General features: G+C 46.4%; 1 protein-coding gene across 5 annotated transcripts in view; it reads left to right on the top strand.

Moving 5' to 3' along the window:
* DNAJC8 (DnaJ heat shock protein family (Hsp40) member C8) overlaps positions 1–22,634 on the top strand; it is a 325,593-nt gene that overhangs the window by 23,461 nt on the left and 279,498 nt on the right. For all 5 annotated transcript variants that reach the window (XM_077295590.1, XM_077295591.1, XM_077295589.1 and 2 more), the window contains one exon: positions 6,374–6,475. In XM_077295590.1, the coding sequence (XP_077151705.1) occupies positions 6,374–6,475 (102 nt within the window). The remainder of the gene's footprint in view (positions 1–6,373; positions 6,476–22,634) is intronic.

Here is a 22,634-nt window from a genome sequence, read left to right as displayed (position 1 = left end):
GCAGATGCTGCTATATCCCGCATTTGGTTGCTTATATTTAAAAAAGCTTATTTTATATACGGGGCATTTCTCAACAGAGAATGCGGAGGACAGAAATGAGGAGACTGGGGTAAGTGCGCAGTGCGCATATTACTTACATAGGACCGCACGCAGTCTGAGCCATTCTTATTCTTATTGTAGGATAAAGAGGCCACTCAAACTCCCCTTTCTCAGGCAAAAAAGTCGGGCAAAGCGGGAGCAAAATCTAGGAGATGCTCCATGTGCAATATGAAGCTTTCAGAAGCATACAAGAAAGCTCTCTGCAGTTCTTGTATCACTAAGGTGGTCAGGGATGAACAACCAGCAATGTTGTCAGAGATGAGGAGTCTAATCCGAGAGGAGATCCAAAATTCGCTGGCCTCTATGTCTCAACGAAATAGGAGCAGTCCAAGTCCGACTCGTAAGAGACCAAGAAGGGATCCAGAACAGGAAGACCAGGAGGGTTCTTCAGAAGCAGAGTCGGAATACGGAGAGTTTGACCAGGAAGAAGGAGAATTGCCATTGGAACAGGAACAATGCAGAAGTACCATGCAGATAAAGGAAGATCCACGTCCAAGATCTAGACAGGATCAGATGTTTGGAGGTCTCACACATCAAGAACAAACAGTGTTCCCGGTGAGCGACCATATTCGCCGTATGATATCTCAGGAATGGAGAGATGCGGAACGTAGGTTGGTGATGTCTAGAGAATTTAAGAACCGTCTTCCATTTGATCCAGACGAGATCAAGACATGGGAAGAAATTCCTAAGGTAGATGTTCCCATAGCCAAAGTGGCAAAGAAGACATCCATACCTTTCGAAGATTCACCTAGCCTCAAGGATGCCATGGACCGTAAGGCGGATATTCTGTTACGCCGAACCTGGGAGACTTCTGCAGCTCTGATAAAGACTAACATCGCAGCCACGTCGGTAGCAAGATCCATGTTCCTGTGGGTGGAACAATTGGAAGAACATTTAATTAATAAGACTCCAAGGGCTGATATAATTTCTTCCCTGCCTATCATAAAGTCAGCAACGGCTTTCATGGCAGACACCTCAGCCGAATCTGTTAGATTTGCGGCCAGAAATAGCTCTTTGTCAAACGCAACCCGTAGGGCCATTTGGCTTAGATCTTGGTCGGGGGATAATGCATCCAAAAATAAATTGTGTGCCATTCCATTCACAGGTTCTAGGATATTTGGTCAGGCTCTAGACGACATTCTAGAATCGGCAGCTGATAGTAAAAAAGGGTTCCCCGAGGATAAACCTAGGAGATTTCAGCCCTTTCGGAGAAGACCACTTCCCCCCCCTCCCCCCCGCAGACAACCGGAGTATAGAGAGCAGTGGAGATCAGGCAGAGGAACATTTAGGAATTCTTACACCCAGAACAAAAGGGGAAGATCTTCCCTTTTTGGTTCAAGTTATAGACCAAGAAAGCAATGACGCCATGGGAATAGGCGGGAGACTAAGATTCTTTTTAAGTCACTGGAGTCAGATCTCAGTCAACTGTTATGTCCTCAAAATAATCTCAGACGGTTACAGAATAGAACTGGACTCCCACGTACCGCAGAAGGTTATAGCACCAACAGTGGTAGCTACAAATTCCCCTATGTTCTCAGACCTGCAAGATCTGTACAATTCCCAGGTCATAGTTCGAGTTCCCTTTCCAGAATTAGACACAGGTCATTATTCCTCCCTATTCTCGATTCCAAAGGCGTCGGGAGAATCCCGTATAATAATAAATTTGAAACCTCTGAATGTATATGTCAGGTACAAAAAATTCAGAATGGAATCGATCAGGTCAACCATTCATCTTATAAACAAGGATTCGGTGATGTGCACTCTCGACCTGAAGAGTGCGTATTATCAGGTTCCGATTCACCCCTCTTCTCAGGAGCTTCTGAGATTCTCGGTGAGTTTTCCGGACCAAACCTGCCACTTCCAATTTCAATGCCTCCCATTCGGTCTAGCATCTGCTCCAAGAATTTTCACGAAATTAGTAGCAGAAGTAGTGGCATTCCTAAGAAACCAAGGAATAACAATAATTCTGTACTTGGACGATTTTCTCATCGTAGCACAAACCGAGATCATTCTGCGGCAACACACAGATCGGGTCATAGCAGTATTGGAACAACTAGGATGGGTGGTAAACCGAAAAAAGTCCCATCCAAGACCAGAGACCCGAAAAAATTTTTTGGGAGTACTTTTGGATTCTACAACCAGACAATCCTTCTTGCCAAGGGACAAACGAAGCTCATTAATAAAGATGGTGCTGCAGTTTCAAAGAAAGCCAGTTACGATAAGAATGGCCATGGAAATCTTGGGGAAGATGACAGCGTGCATCCCTTGTGTCAGATGGGCTCAAGCACACTCAAGACCCTTACAAGAACAAGTACTCTCGGTATGGGATCGTTCCCGTTCATCGTTAGACAAGAATATGCTTCTATCAATGAAGGTAAGAAGTTCACTGCGATGGTGGACCCAGGACGACAATCTAAGAAGGGGAGTTCCTTGGATATCTTCCCCTTGTGTGATAATCACCACAGACGCAAGTCAGTGGGGATGGGGAGCACACTTAGGAGGAAAATTCTTTCAGGGCAAGTGGCCCAAAGAAATCAGTCAGATGTCGTCAAATTACAGAGAACTATACGCAGCTTGGGAAGCTCTCAGAAGAAACTATTCATGCCTAAAAGGCAAGCACATAAAGATCCTGTCAGACAACGTGACAGCAGTATCCTTTTTAAGACATCAAGGAGGTTCCAGACACAGGGCGCTTCAAAATCTAGCGCAAACAATATTCACAGAAAACGTGGTCCTGTCGATAACAGCGGTTCATCTAGAAGGTTCCCAAAACATTCTAGCCGACTATTTAAGCAGAAAGAAGGTTTGTCCGACCGAATGGGAATTAAATCAAGAGATGTTCCAAATACTATGCCACCGTTGGGGAACGCCCAGGATAGATTTATTCGCCACAAGGAAAAATTCAAAGGTGTCCAGATTTTACTCTCTCAACCCTTCAGACATACCGGAAGCAGTCGATGCCTTAAGCCAAACATGGAACGAACCTCTTTCTTACGCATTTCCCCCAATAGCACTTATTCCAGTAGTGCTCAGGAAGATTCAAGAGGACCAGGCAACGGTGCTCACGATTGTACCATTCTGGCCAAAGAGAAGTTGGTTCCCGTTATTGGGGGCCATGTCAGTGGAAGAGCCTATCAAACTCCCGTTATGGAGGGATATCATTCACCAAGGACTGGTATTGCACCAGGATCCGGAGAGGCTACATCTGTCAGCATGGATCCTGAAAGGGACATCTTGAAATCCAGAGGTCTTTCGGATGAAGTAATCACAACCATACAGGCTAGTAGGAAGCCTGTGACCACAGCCATCTACCACAAAATCTGGAGGAAATTTTGTTTGGAAAGTGGCAGGTCGGCCGTGATACCGGGGGCTTTGGATGTTCCTAGAGTCTTAAATTTTTTACAGACTGGTTTTAACTTGGGGCTCAGGCCGAGTACAATTAAAGTCCAGATCTCGGCCCTTAGTACCTTTTTAGATTATCCATTGGCCTCCCACCCCTGGATAATTAGATTTGTGAGGGCTATCCAAAGATTACGGCCTACGTTAAGACAACTAGCTCCTACATGGGACTTAAATCTGGTCCTCAGGGCGCTGTGTAAAAATCCTTATACTCTTGAGGAAGACATGCCCATTTCAATACGTACCTGGAAGACTGCCTTTTTAGTAGCAATTACAACTGCTAAACGCATAGGTGAAATTCAAGCCCTATCTATTAAGGATCCATATCTTCAGGTTCGAGAAGACCATATTATTCTAAAACTAGATCCGGCATTTATCCCTAAAATAGCCTCAGTTAAAAACCGAGACCAGGAGATAATTTTACCGTCTTTTTGTGAGAACCCGGCTAATGAAAAAGAACAAGCTTTACACTCCCTTGATGTTAGGCGGGCGGTATTAAGCTATCTAGAGGCCACTAGCTCCTGGAGAAAGGACCCTAATCTTTTTATTCTGTTTGGGGGTAAGAATAAAGGTAAAAAAGCGTCCAAGCCTTCAATAGCCAGATGGATCACAACTATAATTTCAAAAGCCTACTCATCAGAGGGGATAGCTTGCCCAACAGGGATAAAAGCGCACTCTACTAGAGCGATTTCAGCATCATGGGCTGAGCGAGCAGGAGCGTCTCTAGATCAGATTTGCAAGGCCGCAACTTGGGCCAGGGTAAACACATTTTGTAAGCATTATAAATTAGATGTTATGGCAGCCCAGCAGACATCATATGGGAGAAAGGTTCTCCAAGCAGTTGTCCCACCCTAAGGGAGTTTTTCTTTGGTATTCTCCATTGTGCTGTCAGGGGGACGTCCTGGAAAATGGGTATTATACCTACCGATAATTCAGTTTCCAGGAGTCCATCCTGACAGCACCGTTATTTCCCCCCCTATGCATGCCAGTTCATATGCTGTAATATGTTTGGTTAATAAAGTTTTCAAAGTATATCTATCCATAGTGTGGTACTTGTCAAAACACTGAGGGAAAGGGGGTGGAGTGGGACCTTTTAACCTCTCGTGTTGTGTTTCCTGTCCCTGCAAGGAGGAGGAGGACGTCCTCCATTGTGCTGTCAGGATGGACTCCTGGAAACCGAATTATCGGTAGGCATAATACCCATTTTTGCATCGCTTTATTCCGAGGACTATAATTTTTTTATTTTTTCTTTGACGCTGTATGGCCTCTCATTTTTTGCGGGACAAGATGACGTTTTGAGCGGTACCATGGTTATTTATCAGTCTTTTTGATCGCGTGTTATTCCACTTTTTGTTTGGCGGTATGATAATAAAGCGTTGTTTTTTGCCTTTTTTTTTTTTTTTTTTTTTTTTTACGGTGTTTACTAAAGGGGTTAACTAGTGGGACAGTTTGATAGGTCGGGTCGTTACGGACGCGGCGATACTAAATATGTGTACTTTTGTTGTTTTTATTTAGATAAATACATGTATTTCTAGGAACAATATTTTTTGGGGGATTTTTTTTATTTATTTTTTTTTTACACGTGAATATATATATTTTTTTACACTATAACATTGCCCCGGGGGAGGGCATCATGTTATAGTGTAAGATCGCTGATCTGACACTTTGCTGTGCACTGTGTCAGATAGGCGATCTGACGTGCACAGCTCCAGGCTTCCCAGCGCCTGCCCTGAGCAGGCGCTGTGAAGCCACCTCCCTGCAGGACCCGGATGCCGCGGTCATTTTGGATCCGGGCCTGCTGCAGGGAGGAGGAGGTAAGAGATCCTCGGAGCAACGCGATCACATCGCGTTGCTCCGGGGGTCCCAGGGAAGCACGCAGGGAGCCCCCTCCCTGCGCGATGCTTCCCTATACTGCCGGAACACTGCGATCATATTTGATCGCAGTGTGCCGGGGGTTAATGTGCCGGGGGCGGTCTGTGACCGCTCCTGGCACATAGTGCTGTATGTCAGCTGCGATCGGCCACGCTCCCCCACGTGAGCGCGGCCGATCGCATATGACGTACTATCCCGTCGGTGGTCATACGGGCCCACCCCACCTCGACGGGATAGTACGTCTAATGTCAGAAAGGGGTTAAAGGAAATTTGTCTCAATGATCAAATTCCTCCAAAATTGTTTATATTGTCAAGTTGCCCTCTGAATGATAGCACCATGCATACCTTATTCTATATGTTGCTCCTTGACTGAAAAATCGCCATTTTAACTCATATGCAAATGAGGCTTAGGTGCTGTGGTAGGATCAAGCCTCTGCCTCCCTGGCTCTGTTCCCTGCTCAGAACCGCCTTCCTCTGCCTGACTGACAGCTCACTGACTGTAGTCGAGCCAATTAGCAGTCATGTAAAGGAAGGTGGAGTTGAGCGGGGAATAGAGCTGGGGAGGCAGAGGCTTGGGAAGTTTGTTGACACTCCCAGACCACTTTGTTAATTTGCATATGCTAAGGTTTTTTTTTTTGTGGTTATAATACTTGAGCCTGGCACCCAATCAGTTCTGGCGTCACTGTCACCGCCTTCTGTTGAATTTAACATGAAGACGAAGCCCAGGCTCCCGCTGATCCCCGACCTCCTCTTCATGTTCAATTCATACGGAGGCGGGGACAGTGACGCCAGCTCTGATTGGGTGCCAGGTTCAAGTGTCATAATAACTGCACAGGAGTCCCGGGATCACAAGTGCCGACACAGGGCGGGAGTATAAGCTTTTTTACTTTATCGGGGCCAAGTGTTGGAGTATGAGAAGGGGTTCTCTAAGAAGTAGACAACTTCTTTAAGGTGAAATACAGTATATTTAATTTTTGCTTTTTCTCTTTCTTTGCGTGCACAGGTAAAACAAATTGAAAAACGAGACTCTGTGCTTACATCAAAGCAGCAAATTGAGAGACTAACACGGCCTGGATCCTCATATTTCAACTTGAATCCCTTTGAGGTAAGCCTAATCTAGTACTCATTGTTATTAAACCCTTTCTTATTAGATTTCAATAGATTGAAGCAGATATTAGATTTGGGATTGATTGAAGCAGACTAGCTAACCAACCAAGTTTCTAATGTAGTGGGGAAATAAAAAAGAAGCATTTATGCTTTTTATTAGCCTTAGGCTGTGTGCACACGTTGCGGATTTGATTGCGATCCGCAGCCTTTTCCCAGGACGTCGCTCCTGACAGCACCACCAGGAGGTTGTCCTTCATATCTTTGATAGGGACAGGAAACACACAAGAGGTTAAATAGCCCCTCTCCACCTCCACCCCTCAGTGTTTTTCCTGTCCCTATCAGGGACAGGCGCAGGAGAGGAGCACAGACGTGACAGACGTGCGAAGATTCTATTTACCTGGAAGGCTCCGGCTCCTACAGCGGGGTTGGGGCAATGGGCGAGGGGTAAGCCCACGATACCGCTGATACCGCGAGAGGTCCCTCAGCGGTCGCTAGAGCAGGCGCTCAGCCACATTCCTCCGAGGACCCTGGGCCACAGCTGCTGCGCGGCGCCCTCCGGGCGGGCGTCCGTGGTGCTTGAGCCGGCGATGCTGCGCGCCACTGCAGGTGGCTGGGAAGCTGCCGCTCGCCGGGTCGACGTTTCCCTCCTGTACGGCTCCATGACACCGGAAGTCGCGCGGTGACGACTTCCGGAGGCGGTGCAGAGGATTACAGGCCGGCTGAGGTTCCTGGAAGGGGCGTGGTTACTACAGAGGATCCAGTAACACAGCATTCGTTCCATGGGGTGCATGCGCTGTCAGAGCAAGCAAGGATCCGAATGAGCAGCAGCTGTGATCGGAAGGAGGATGAATCAGATGTCTTGAAGCCGGGCAAGACAGACTACTTAAGACAGACAGCTGACGGCACACACTGACCCAGTAAGATGGAGAGTGCTAGCCGTCCTGACGTGCAGTCCGAATTTCCCTTGGATCACGTGAGTGAGCTACAATAGCATCTTCCTAGCCAGGCTACATACAGATAGGACCTTCCTTTCCGTATTTTCTAGGATAAGGAAACGACTAAATGCTCCACGACAACGGTCAAAAGGAAATCTAATAAGTGCCCATTATGCACCACAAGACTTCCAGACGCATACGACAAGAAGTTGTGCGAATCATGCATCGCAAACTGCTCAAACAGGAGCAATCGTCCTTATTGGACAATATACGCACCATGATCAGAGAAGAGGTTCAGGCTACAATAGCTACTACTGAACCGCCCCAAATTCCCTCCCCCTAAAAGACCTAGATGGAGCATGGATCCGAGCTTCGGGGAAGGAGAAATTTCAGGCTACTCTGATCTAGACTTAGCGGAAGGCGAAGCCTCCTCTGCACTTCTTTCCGGCGATCGGAAGAGATATTTTCTTCCAAAGACACGGACACCCTGTTACAGGCAGTCTGAAACACACTGAAAGTGAAAGAATCGACGGAGCCAATGACAGTCCAAGACGAGATGTTTGGAGGACTAAGGGCCAGAAGAGACAGGGTCTTCCCCATGAATAATCACATATGAGCAATGATATTAGAAGAATGGGAAGATGTGGGGAAAAAACTTATAGTCCCGAAGGACTTTAAATTCCGACTTCCCTTTAATCCTGAGGATACTAAGACGTGGGAAACGGTTCCGAAAATTGACATACCAGTAGCCAGAGTGTCAAAGAAAACAGCCTCAGGCCTTAAGGACCCGATGGACAGAAGAGCGGAGGACCTCCTTAAAAAATCATGGGAAGCTTCAGCAGCAATTATGAAAGCTAATGTAGCTGCGACCTCAGTAGCCAGGTCAATGTGTATCTGGGTTGAGGAGTTGGAAACCCAAATAAAAAATAGAACTCCCCGAGAGGAAATTTTAAAATCCTTACCACTATTGAAGATGGCAACTGATTTAATGGCGGATGCCTCGGCGGAGTCAGTCCGATTTGCAGCCAGGGGCAATGCATTATATAATGCCGCAAGGCATGCGGTATGGTTAAGATCATGGTCAGGAGACACTCAATCTAAAAATAAACTTTGTTCAATCCCATTTTCTGGTCTCCATGTATTTGGCCCAGTATTGCATGATTTACTGGACAAAGCATCTGATAAGAAGGGCTTTCCAGAACAGAAACAAAAGAAAATGCCAGTTTTTCGCAGGCCCCGATTTAATCCAAGGCAGGATTATAGTGGCAAGGGCAAAACTGGAAGATGGAGCTACCCTAAAGGAAGCAGAGGTTAGAGGCTCCTCTTGCGACCGAGGGACCGGGTCAGGTAAACAATGACGGCAAGCGCATTGGAGGAAGACTTCAACGGTTCATAGAAGGATGGCAGAATATTACCCAAAACCGTCTCTCAGGGATACAGAATAAAATTTACTCAGATACCCCCCCCCAGAAGATATTGCCTGACCCGCAGCCAATCTCCAGAGGTCCATCAGAGCCTCTTAGAAGACATACAAGAACTTATACGAGTAGAAGCCATAGTTCCTGCACCCCTGTCAGAACAACTCCCGGGCCGCTATTCCAGTCTCTTTTCTATAAAAAAAGCCAGGAGGCGAGTACCGGACCATAAAACACTTAAAACCACTGAACCAGTGGGTCCTTTATAAACGCTTCAAAATGGAGACCATCAGATCTGTCATACCATTAATAAAGAAAGATTCAGTAATGTGTACAATAGATCTCAAAAGTGCATATTATCATGTGCCCATTCATCCCCTACACGAGAAATACCTCAGGTTTGCTATAAAAGACCGAGGGAAGATTCTTCATTTCCAATTCCAATGTCTGCCATTCGGACTCTCATCAGCTCCAAGAATCTTTACAAAACTCATGGCAGAAGCGATGGCATTTCTACTGACAAAAAATATCCTTATAGTGCCGTACTTGGAAGATCTGTTGTTGGTGGCAGACTCAAGGCGGCAGATGGAACAGTGTCCAAAAGACACTGTCGCTTCTAGAAACCCTGGGATGGATAATAAACCTAAAAAAGTTGAGTCTAGAAGCAGAAAACAGCAAAGGGGAAAAGAAACAAACGACCGATCAATAAAGTCCCAAAGACAATATGACATATCAACATATTTATTTATAGCAGCAACAGGGGTGTCGGCACAATGACATTTAAAAGAACAATTAAAAAACAGGGACGCCCTCATGGGGTATGGGAATGCAAGAAGGAGGGTGACAACTGAACATATAATATATGACAAATTAGCAAAGAGTCCAAAAAAAGACCAGCCGTACACTAGTAAATTTTTCATTTTTTCAAGGACAAAAAGAGAGATAAAGTGTCAGTGCACTCCTCTATTTTATATATTCATATATCTAAAGGACAAGGTATAACTGTATATGTTATAAGGAAAAAGACTCATCATGTGCCCATGTATGGTGTGTCACCTAAAGTGTTATAAGAAAGCTAATTAATGGTGAACTTACATGAGTATAACTCCTTCATCCAAGTGGCGTCCACCCTAAAAAAAAAAAGTCGAGTCTAGAAGCAGAAAACCGGAAAACCTTCTTGGGGACATGGCCCTCATGGATACGAAAAAACTCATCAAATTTCTGAGAACTCTGAGCAGTCTGGGAAGCGCTGAGCAGGTCTCAGCAACAACACAACAACCTTCACGTCAGAATATTCTCCGACAATTCAACTACAGTCTCCTTCATCCTACATCAAGGAGGTCCGAGACACCGTCATCTTCAAGACCTAACAGACATAATATTCTCCTTGGCAGAAGTCAACGTAAGATCCTTGACGGCGGTGCATTTAAAAGGCGAAAGGAACCAAGTAGCAGATTTTCTCAGCAGGAAGGAAATCGAACCCACAGAGTGGGTCTTAAATCAAGAAGTCTTTTTACATCTTACTGATGCCTGGGACTTCCCAGAGATAGATTTATTCGCTTCAAGGATAAAGTAAAAAACAAGACGCTTCTTTTCGCTGAATCCAGGAGACAACCCGACTACAGTGTATGCCTCAGCCCAGGATTGGGATATGGAACTGGCATATGCCTTACCTCCACTGCCCTTAATTCCGAGAGTTCTACGAAAGATTCAAGAGAGTCAGACGACAGTTATTCTAATAGTGCCATACTGGCCTAGGAGGAGCTGGTTCCCAGTACTGAAACAGATGGCGTTAGAAGATCCAATTCTTCTACCACTACAACAAAACCTCCTGACACAGGGCCCTCTTGTTCATCACAATCTATAGTTCCTACGGCTTTCAGCCTGGATCCTGAGAAAAAAACTCTAAAATCGAAAGGCCTCTCAGAGTCAGTCATATCTACCTTACAAATTAGTAGAAAGCCAGTCACTTCAGCCATATATCTTAAAGTCTGGAAGAAATTCTGTTCATATTGTACAGGCCCAATACCCCTTAAACAAGAACCTGATATTCCTCAAATCTTAGATTTTCTTCAGGCTGGCTTTGACAAAGGTCTAAAGCCCAATACGCTAAAAGTACAAATCTCGTCTCTGAGCTCCTTCTTTGATTACCCTCTGGCAGAACACCCTTGGGTGGTAAGGTTTATTAGAGCCACTCAATGTATTAGACCTACAATACGTAGTACTGTCCCTCCTTGGGACCAAAATTTAATCCTGAATAATTTACGGGAAAATCCTTACGAACCCCTAGACCAAGCAGATCTCAGATCGGTAACACTTAAAACAGCGTTTCTGGTGGCTATAACTTCAGCCAGACATATAGGGGAAATTCAAGCCCTTAACATAAAACACCCATACCTAAAGATCCAGGAAGACTGTAACATTCTTAAACTAGATCCATCCTTCCTCCCAAAAGTGGTAACTAACTTTCATAGGAGCCAGGAAATAATATTGCCCCCCTTCTGTCAGGACCATAAAAACGAGCGAGAACGTGCACTCCACTTTTTAGATGTTAAAAGGACAGTCCTAAAATACCTAAAACTCGCAGAAGGTTGGAGGCTAGATTCAAATCTTTTCGTCCAGATGGCAGGGAAAAATAGGGGGAAGGAGGCGTCAAAGGCCACCTTAGCTAGGTGGATAAAACTGGCCATTTTCACCGCATATACCTTGGCAGGAAAAATTCCACCTGAAAGCCTTAAAGCTCACTCGCTGAGAGCAGTCTCGGCTTCTTGGGCAGAAAGTGCAGGTGCCTCCATGGATCAGATTTGCAGGGCCGCAACTTGGTCCAAGATAAATACTTTCTGTAGACATAACAAATTGGACATTATGGCAAACCACCAGACGGCCTATGGGAGGAAAGTCCTCCAGGCAGAGATCCTGCCCTAAATAGGAGTTATTTGGTACTTCTCCTGGTGGTGCTGTCAGGAGGGACGTCCTGGGAAAGCAGGAATTGGTCCTACTGGTAATTTGGTTTCCAGGAGTCCATCCTGACAGCACCCGTTAAATTCCCTACCGTATATTTTTTATCTGATGTGATATAAACATTTTGTAATGGAAATTTAATAAAATGGAGTTGCATCGATCCTGTGTGGTACTTGAAAAAAGACACTGAGGGGTGGAGGTGGGGAGGAGCTATTTAACCTCTTCTGTGTTTCCTGTCCCTATCAAGGATATGAAGGACATCCTCCTAGTGGTGCTGTCAGGATGTACTCCTGGAAAACAAATTACCGGTACGACTAATTCCTACTTTTTGCCGCACGGAATTTTATCAAATCTGCAGTGTAGTGCACAACCAGTGTAAGTCAATGAGAACCGCAGACTTGATGTGCACATGCTGCGCAAAAAGCCGCACTGAAACGCAGCTTTTCTTTTCACAGTATGTCACTTCTTTTGTGTGGAACTGCAGCGTTTCTGCACCCATAGACTTGCATTGAGTCAGGCACATCCGCAGCAAAAGCGCAGATGTAAAAAAGATCTGCAGTTTTGCTGCTGATGTGGGTACGAGAAATGCTGCAGTTCGGGAGGAGGGAAGTGTGTGGGTGATGACTGTGTGTGTGGGCGGTGTGTGCGGGGCTGTTTGGGTGTGTGTGTCTTTGTGTGTGTGTGTGTGTGCAGGCATCGTCACTACAAGTCCCATATGGCTAGGCCTGCTACAGTGACAGTGACTGACACATTAGCCAATGATGGGACAGTAGTAGCCCCATCATCCGGCTAATGTGTAGAATGTAAAAAAAAAAAAAAAAACACATATACACCATGCAGCCTACACCATGCAGCCTACACCATGCAGCCTACACCATGCAGCCTACACCATGCAGCCTACACCATGCAGCCTACACCATGCAGCCTACACCATGCAGCCTACACCATGCAGCCTACACCATGCAGCCTACACCATGCAGCCTACACCATGCAGCCTACACCATGCAGCCTACACCATGCAGCCTACACCATGCAGCCTACACCATGCAGCCTACACCATGCAGCCTACACCATGCAGCCTACACCATGCAGCCTACACCATACACCATGCGACATACACCATGGGACATACGCCATGCAGCATGCGCCATGCAACATGCAGCATACGCCATGCAGCATACACCATGCAGCATACACCATGCAGCATACGCCATGCAGCATACGCCATGCAGCATACGCCATGCAGCATGCGCCATGCAGCATACACCATGCGCCATGCAACATACACCGTGCAACATACACCGTGCAACGTACAGCATACACCCTGCGACATACACCATGCAATATACAACATGCACCCTGCGGCATGCACCCTGCGGCATGCACCCTGCGGCATGCACCCTGCGGCATGCACCCTGCGACATGCACCCTGCGACATGCACCCTGCGACATGCACCCTGCGACATGCACCCTGCAACATTCACCATACACCATGCAACACACGACATGCAATAGACAACATACAACATGCAATAGACAACATACACCATGCAACATACACCCTGCAGCATACACCATGTAACATACACCATGCAATATACAACATACACCATGCCACATACAGCATACACCCTGCAACAGACACCCTGCAACAGACACCATGCAACACACGACATACACCATGCAACATACAACATACACCCTGCAGCATACACCCTGCAACTTACACCCTGCAACATTCACCATACACCATGCAACACACGACATACACCATGCAACACACGACATGCAATAAACAACATACACCATGCAACATACACCATGCAACATACACCATGCAACATACACCATGCAACACACACCATGCAACACACACCATGCAACACACACCATGCAACACACACCATGCAGCATACACCATGCAACATACACCATGCAATATACAACATACACCATGCAACATATACCATGCAACATACACCATGCAACATACACCATGCAACATACACCATGCAACATACACCATGCAACATACACCATGCAACATACACCATGCAACATACACCATGCAACACACACCATGCAACACACACCATGCAACACACACCATGCAACACACACCATGCAGCATACACCATGCAACATACACCATGCAATATACAACATACACCATGCAACATATACCATGCAACATACACCATGCAACATACACCATGCAACATACACCATGCAACATACACCATGCAACATACACCCTGCAACATACACCCTGCAGCACAACATACACCCTGCAACATTCACCCTGTAGCGTACAATATACACCCTGCAACATGCAACATACAACTTACACCATGAATGACCTTGGCAAGGTTGACTTCTCGTGACTTCTCCCACCTTTTCTTGAATAACCACACCACACCAGTACTTTTTGTATAATAATGGCCACAGCAGCCAATTTATTATTAATAATAATAAAAGACCCTTGGTGAGGCCCTCGAAGCTAACCCGATCCTGGTCTGGTGATTATCCTGTCGGCACTGCCTCTTCCCTCTCAGCCTTACTTCCAGACGCGTTTTCCTCCATTCTCGGAAGCACCATGAATTGAGAGAAGAGGTTGCCTCCACACCGTCAACCTGTACCCGACTTCCATCGTCGGGTACCCACCCATCGGTACCGCGCACTCGACCTCCAACATCAGGTGGCCCTCCGGGTCCCACGATAACGTGACCCCGACTTGCCTCGTGGGGTATTACCCAAGTATCACCAGACCCCTAACAAAGTAACTATCCACTGTAGGGGGGTCCCGCAATGCAAGAATCCCCCCTTTTCCGAACTTTTTTGCCAGCTTCGAGGACCCACCAACGCTCAAATCATCATAACAATGATATAACAGAACCTCGGGCTCACGAAGAGCTATCCTCCACCAGTCAGCAGAGAAAAAAACCCCCTGTGGGTGAAACCTCCAGGGAACCATGGCGATGGACTGCCCTTCCCCTGGGCTTAAAGGTAACTGTCAAGTAAATTATTTTGTATAAGTATCATTCATGTCCTGATTCGATTGGTTCATCTGGCTACTGCGACCCGGTCGTCCTTCTTTTTCTCTGGGATGGGTGGGTGGGGCTTGATGTCCGGCCGTCTTGGGAGCGAAAAAGGATCACGGCTCCTTCCTGCGTCCTTTTTATCCCCCTACGTCCCCCCCTTCCCTGTCGTCTCCCTGCCTTCTCCCAAATCCCAAACAAAAACTGTCACTCGCTACCTGCCCCGGTCATGCCCCCCTCCTTCTCCCACCTTTTCTTGAATAACCACACCACACCAGTACTTTTTGGATAATAATGGCCACAGCAGCCAATTTATTACTACTAATAATAAAAGACCCTTGGTGAGGCCCTCGAAGCTAACCCGATCCTGGTCTGGTGATTATCCGGTCGGCACTGCCTCTTTCCTCTCAGCCTTACTTCAGCCACGTTTTCCTCCAAGCTGAGCACCATGAATTGAGGGAAGAGGTTGCCTCCACACCGTTAACCTGTACCCGACTTCCATCGTCGGGTACCAACCCATCGGTACCACACACCCGACCTCCAACATCAGGTGGCCCTCCGGGTCCCACGATAACGTGACCCCGACTTGCCTTGTCGGGTATCACCCAAGTATCACCAGACCACCAACAAAGTAACTATCCACTGTAGTGGGGTCCCGCAATTCATGATTCCCCCCTTTACCAAACTTTTGCCAGCTTCGAGGACCCACAAACGCCACACCGAGAGCACTTGACCCCCCCTTCAAGTGCTCGAGACCCCACCAACCAGCCCTGCTGTGGCCCTCCGTATCCCCTCACGCAAGCCCTCAATCCATAAGTCAGTCCCCGCGGTGTTTAAATGCACCCCGTCCCTTAACCAACAATCTCTCTTTGTAAAATCTAAGCCTGCGTGACGTATCATCACCCCTCCGTTCTGCGACACGAACTTAGATACCTCTTTGTTAACTTTGACCGGGCTTTGTTAATCTTTCCCACTGACCATGCACCTCGCCACTTTCTTCTAGGTACCATGTCAGACCACACTAGCCTCACGTTTGGGCATGATAATCCCAGCTGCCTTACATCCCATCTGATTTTTGGCACTCAGCCCTTTTCCCGAGCTAGCCCCCATGTCATTACCCCCTGCATGTAATACTAATATATCCGGGACCCCGTAGAGGTATACTGCCCGGTAAAACTCGTGTAGTACCCGACCCCATGTTAAACCCCGGTATCCCAACCACTCAATCAACGCCCTATTTCTTGCAATACCTAACTGTCTCCCGTCCATCCGTCTGTCAGCCCGCTGTGCTCCCGAGAAAACTTATGAATGTCCTAAGATCCAAATGACGATCGTGAATTGTCCTGTGACAAACCAAAATAAATTAGTGTGGTGTACCATCTATGGGGGGGATCGCTGTCTCATAATCTTGAGGTCGTACGTAAGACCTGTACCGTTGCGACTCCCACTGGTCAATTCGCTTTACTGCTTCCGGGCTCAGCCCACCCACCGCGGCCTCCGTTGCCGCCCTGATGTGAAAGGATGGCCTGTGTATCTGCCAAGATCCACTCCTGTCCTTACCACACACGTCCGGAATACTTTAACCCCTTTACCCCCAAGGGTTGTTTGCACGTTAATGACCGGGACAATTTTTACAATTCTGACCACTGTCCCTTTATGAGGTTATAACTCTAAAACGCTTCAACGGATCCCGGTGATTCTGACAATGTTTTCTCGTGACATATTGTACTTCATTATAGTGGTAACATTTCTTTGATATTACCTGCGTTTATTTGTGAAAAAAATGGAAATTTGGCGAAAACTTTGAAAATTTCGCAATTTTCCAACTTTGAATTTTTATACAATTAAATCACAGAGATATGTCACACAAAATACTTAATAAGTAACATTTCCCACATATCTACTTTACATCAGCATAATTTTGGAACCAACATTTTTTTTGTTAGGGAGTTATAAGGGTTAAAAGTTGACCAGCAATTTCTCATTTTTACAACACCATTTTTTTTTAGGGACCACATCTCATTTGAAGTCACTTTGAGGGGTCTATATGATGGAAAATACCCAAGTGTGACACCATTCTAAAAACTGCACCCCTCAAGGTGCTCAAAACCACATTCAATAAGTTTATTAACCCTTCAGGTGTTTCACAGGAATTTTTGGAATGTTCAAATAAAATTTTAACTTTTTTACACAAAAAATTTACTTCAGCTCCAATTTGTTCTATTTTACAAAGGGTAACAGGAGAAAATGGACCCCAAAAGTTGTTGTACAATTTGTCCTGAGTATGCCGATACCCCATATGTGGGGTAAACCACTGTTTGGGCGCATGGCAATGCTCGGAAGCGAAGGAGCGCCATTTGACTTTTCAACGCAAAATTGACTGGAATTGAGATGGGACGCCATGTTGCGTTTGGAGAGCCCCTGATGTGCCTAAACATTGAAACCCCCCACAAGTGACACCATTTTGGAAAGTAGATCCCCTAAGGAACTTATCTAGATGTGTGGTGAGCACTTTGACCCATTAAGTGCTTCACAGAAGTTTATAATGCAGAGCCGTAAAAATAAAAAATATTTTTTCACAAAAATGATTTTTTTCGCCCCCAATTTTTTATTTTCCCAAGGGTAAGGGAAGAAATTGGACCCCAAATGTTGTTGTCCAATTTGTCCTGAGTACACTGATACCTCATATGTGGGGGGGAACCACTGTTTGGGCGCATGGCAGAGCTCGGAAGGGAAGGAGCGTCATTTGGAATGCAGACTTAGATGGAATGGTCTGCAGGCGTCACCTTGCGTTTGCAGAGCCCCTAATGTAACTAAACCGTAGAAACCCCCCACAAGTGACCCCATATTGGAAACTAGACCCCCCAAGGAACTTATCTAGATGTGTTGTGAGAACTTTGAACCCCCAAGTGTTTCACTACAGTTTGTAAACCAGAGCCGTGAAAATAAAAAATCCTTTTTTTTCCACAAAAATTATTTTTTAGCTCCCAGTTTTGTATTTTCCCAAGAGTAACAGGAGAAATTGGTCCCCAAAAGTTGTTGTCCAATGTGTCCTGAGTATGCTGATACCCCATATGTTGGGGTAAACCCCTGTTTGTGCGCACGGAAGAGCTCGGAAGGGAAGGAGCACTGTTTTACTTTTTCAACGCAGAATTGGCTGGAATTGAGATCGAACGCAATGTCGCGTTTGGAGAGCCCCTGATGTGCCTAAACAGTGGAAACCCCCCAATTATAACTGAAACCCTAATCCAAACACACCCCTAACCCTAATCTCAACTGTAACCCTAACCACACCCCTAACCCTGACACACCCCTAACCCTAATCCCAACCCTATTCCCAACTGTAAATGTAATCCAAGCCCTAACCCTAATGGGAAAATGGAAATAAATACATTTTTTTTAATTTTTTAATTTTTCGTAACTAAGGGGGTGATGAAGGGGGGTTTGATTTACTATTTATAGCGTGTTTTCTAGCGGATTTGTATGATTGGCAGCCGTCACACACTAAAAGACGCTTTTTATTGCAAAAATTTTTTTGCCTTACCACATTTTGAGTGCTATAATTTTTCCATATTTTGGTCCACAGAGTCATGTGAGGTCTTGTTTTTTGCGGGACGAGTTGACGTTTTTATTGGTAACATTTTCGGGCACGTGACCTTTTTTGATCGCTTTTTATTCCGATTTTTGTGAGGCAGAATGACCAAAAACCAGCTATTTATGAATTTCTTTTGGGGGGGCGCTTATACCTTTCCGCGTTTGGTAAAATGGATAAAGCAGTTTTATTCTTCGGGTCAGTACGATTACAGCGATACCTCATTTATATCTTTTTTTATGTTTTGGCGCTTTTATACGATAAAAACTATTTTATAGAATAAATAATTATTTTTGCATCGCTTTATTCTGAGGACTATAACTTTTTTTATTTTTTCGCTGATGATGCTGTATGGCGGCTCGTTTTTTGCGGGACAAGATGACGTTTTCAGCGGTACCATGGTTATTTATATCCGTCTTTTTGATCGCATGTTATTCCACTTTTTGTTCGGCTGTATGATAATAAAGCGTTGTTTTTTGCCTTTTTTTTTTTTTTTTACGGTGTCCACTGAAGGGGTTAACTAGTGGGACAGTTTTATAGGTCGGGTCCTTACGGACGCGGCGATACTAAATATGTGTACTATTATTGTTTTTTTATTTAGCTAAAGGAATGTATTTATTGGAACAATATTTTTTTATATTTAACATGTATTTTTTTTTTTTTTTTTTTTTTACACATGTAATTTTTTTTTTTTTTTTACACTTTTACTTTGCCCCAGGAGGGACATCACAGTAAAGTGACAGATCGCCGATCTGACACTTTGCTGTGCACTGTGTCAGATCGGCGATCACACAGCACAGCAGGGAGGCTTCCCGGCGCCTGCTCTGAGCAAGCGCTGTGAAGCCACCTCTCTGCAGAACCCGGATGCAGCCCCGCGGCCTTATTGGATCCGGGGACTGCAGGGAGGAGACGCTCGGTACAAGGTGAGCCCCCTCCCTGCGCGATGCTTCCCTATACCGCCGGCACACTGCAATCATGTTTGATCGCAGTGTGCCGGGGGTTAATGTGCCGGGGGCGGTCCCTGACCGCTCCTGGCACATAGTGCCGGATGTCAGCTGCGATAGTCAGCTGACACCCGGCCGCGCTCCCCCCGTGAGCGCGGCCGATCGCGCTGGACGTACTATTACTATTCCGTCCTTGGGAAGTAGGGCCCACACCACATGGACGGAATAGTACGTCCGATGACAGAAAGGGGTTAATAAATTGATACCTGGACAAAAATGACCCATCCTCGTGACATAGTAGCGTTCCCCTCTGTTTAGGCCTGGTAGCCGAATATCCCGAAACATTTCCACGGACACATGATAGAACCGCTTACCTTTCCCAATAACACCCTTTTTCCTTTTCCCCTTTGGTCTGTCTTTGATCTCCTAATCCAAAATTCCAACCCCCCCCTTTTGTCTTCATGATGTCTTCGTCTAGAATGCCCCCTGCTATCGCCTTGCCTGGTGCTACTAGTTCCCCTATCCTCATGGCTCCGAAGAATGCGAGTGAAGATGCCAACCTAATCAGGCCTACCTCAAAATGTGTCCTGCACACCACCTCTAACTGCATTCCTATTTCTTCTAACATGCCGAATGACACGGGCCGCCTGCTGTCCTTTCTACCCTTTCTTTTCCGGTAACGTTTAATGGCCTGTCTGACTAAAAAACTCTTTGTCAAATCAGTTCTGTTCCTTAGTTTAAACCCAAATGCTAATCCTGCAATTAGTTGACTCGTTTTTGATGCTGACCAATTATCATCTGCGGCCTGCCTAATTCCCATCAATAACACCCCAATCTGTTCCTCCTCTGACAAGTCCTCGCTCCCTCGGCCTAGCCATTGTTTCCACTGCCTCCATGACCGTCCGTAAGCCGCCCACGTGCTACTTGTTACGTATGACTTGATCAGCGGTTCGGCAGCCCTGATGCCACGTTCCATTGTCCAGGAGGGCAGGGTAAGCCCTCTTCTTCCGCTTTGGGGGCCAATGCCCGAAACCGCTGCCACTGAAAACGAGAAAGTGCATCAGCGACCGAGTTAAATTCTCCTGGAACATGAGATGCTGTAACATGAGCATTGATAACTAAGCATTCCAACACCAGTTGCCTCAACACTCTAATTACTGGCAGCGAAGACGCCGTGATGTTATTTATGGCCATGACCACTCCCATGTTATCGCACTTAAACCAAACCTTTCGGTTCTTCACATGATCTCCCCATAGTTTTACCGGCTCCAGAATAGGGAAAATTTCAAGTAGTGCAATGTTTATCACCCCCGAGCGCACCCACTCCTCTGGCCATGCTGCCGCGCACCACTGCCCCGACAGTAAGCTCCAAAACCATAACTGCCCGCTGCATCCGTGTAAAATTCAATATCCGAATTGCAACATCCCCCTTCCATCATCAGGGAAAGCCCATTGCACTTTTCTAAGACTGTGTCCCAAACTGCCAGATCCGCTTTGTTATCTGCCGTTAATCGCACGTAATGATGTGATTTTACGCAAGCCGTCGCCGCGGCCAATCTCCTCATGCATATCCTGCCCATCGGCATGACTCGACATGCAAAATTTATACTCCCCAGCAAGGACTGCACCTCCCGCAGCCTCAGTTTTTTAACTCTCCTAGCCCTGCCTATTTCAGATTTCAGGGCTGCCAGCTTCTCTCCCGGGAGTCGACACTCCCGCCGTATAGTGTTGATCATGATTCCCAGAAAGGAGATACACGGCGTTGGGCCGACAGTTTTTTCGGGAGCCAATTGCACCCCGAACTCATTAGCGACCCACTGCAAACTTTTCAAAATGGTATCGCACACCTTTGATTGCGAGGGACCTACGCACCAAAAATCATCAAGGTAGTGGATCAACGATCCCAATCCCAAGATATCCTTCACTACCCACTCCAGGAATGTGCTAAAGGCTTTGAACAACGAACACGACATCGAGCATCCCTTTGGCAGACATCTGTCTATGAGATACTCTCCCTCCCAATAGCACCCGAGCAACCACTGACTATCCGGGTGTACTGGCAGTAACCGAAAGGCTGACACCACATCAGTTTTTGCCATCAGCGCCCCCTTTCCACATTTTCGTACCCAATCTAACGCCATGTCAAATGATGCGTACAGCACCGAACATAACTCCGGATCGATGCCGTCGTTGACGGACTTACCGCGAGGATATGACAGGTGATGGATCATTCGGAACTGGTTCAATTCCTTCTTTGGTACAATACCCAATGGAGAAACCACCAAGCCCGATACGGGTGGGGAACTAAATGGACCCGCCATCCGGCCTATCAGCACCTCTAAGTTTCTGTTTTACAACTGTGGGGTGCTGATAGGCCGAACTGAGATTCTTCAGCTTCCGTGGCGTTTGGCACGCCGTTAAAGGGATAGAAAACCCGTCCTTGAAACCTTTGCTTAATAAGTCCGCTTTCTTCCTATCCGGGTACCTATTTAGATAAGGGAGCATCGCGTGTAGTTTGACTGGTGTTTGTCGCTTGACCATGACCTGCTAATCCCCCCCTACCACCGTACTTCCTAGGACACCTATTGGCCCCATGCGCTGATCCATTACAACTGGAACAAGTGTGCCTCAATTTACAGCCTGTTCCTCATTGAATTGCCAGCAAACCCCATGTTTCTGATTCCCGCCCCGGCCTTGGAAGCTTCCCCCTGCAAGGGTTCCTGCGCTGTATCCTGTATGGCCGGCACCACCGTCCCCTCCCTGAAAGGGCATGCAATGTCTGTGTCATGACGGACGCTGTTTAGACCAGGTCGTTCGACAGACAGCGGTAATTCCGCTTTTGTCCACTATGCGCTCATTGCCGGTCCCTGGTTAATTTACCTGGTGCTCGGATTGGAAGCTGGGCCATGCTCACTGCCTTTAAATAGTTCTCCTGAACATTGGGCGTCGCCGATTATAGCTTTTGTCTTGTGCGTTGTTATCTCGGTCTGGAGTGGTGAGCTAGTAGTTGGAGTATCGTTGCTGGTGGTGTATTTCCCTTTGTCTTATTTACTCCTTCCTATATTTGTATTTATTTTGCCCTGCGCATTTATAGTGTATTCCTGAGTGACTGCGGCGTGGTGTATATTTTCCGTTATCCTTGTCTGTGCTAACTGTGGGTATTGGTGTATGATCTTTTCACTGGGTGGTGGGCTGTGGTTTCAGCCTAGGGTTGAAACAGGAGACAGGGTGAGGGTCGAGGCCTAGACATGCACACCAACAGTGTAAACTCT

This window comes from Ranitomeya variabilis, chromosome 3 (assembly GCF_051348905.1).
Source record: "Ranitomeya variabilis isolate aRanVar5 chromosome 3, aRanVar5.hap1, whole genome shotgun sequence".
In the NCBI taxonomy this organism is placed as follows: Eukaryota; Metazoa; Chordata; class Amphibia; order Anura; family Dendrobatidae; genus Ranitomeya; species Ranitomeya variabilis.
This window is presented reverse-complemented; position numbering and strand designations above follow the sequence as displayed.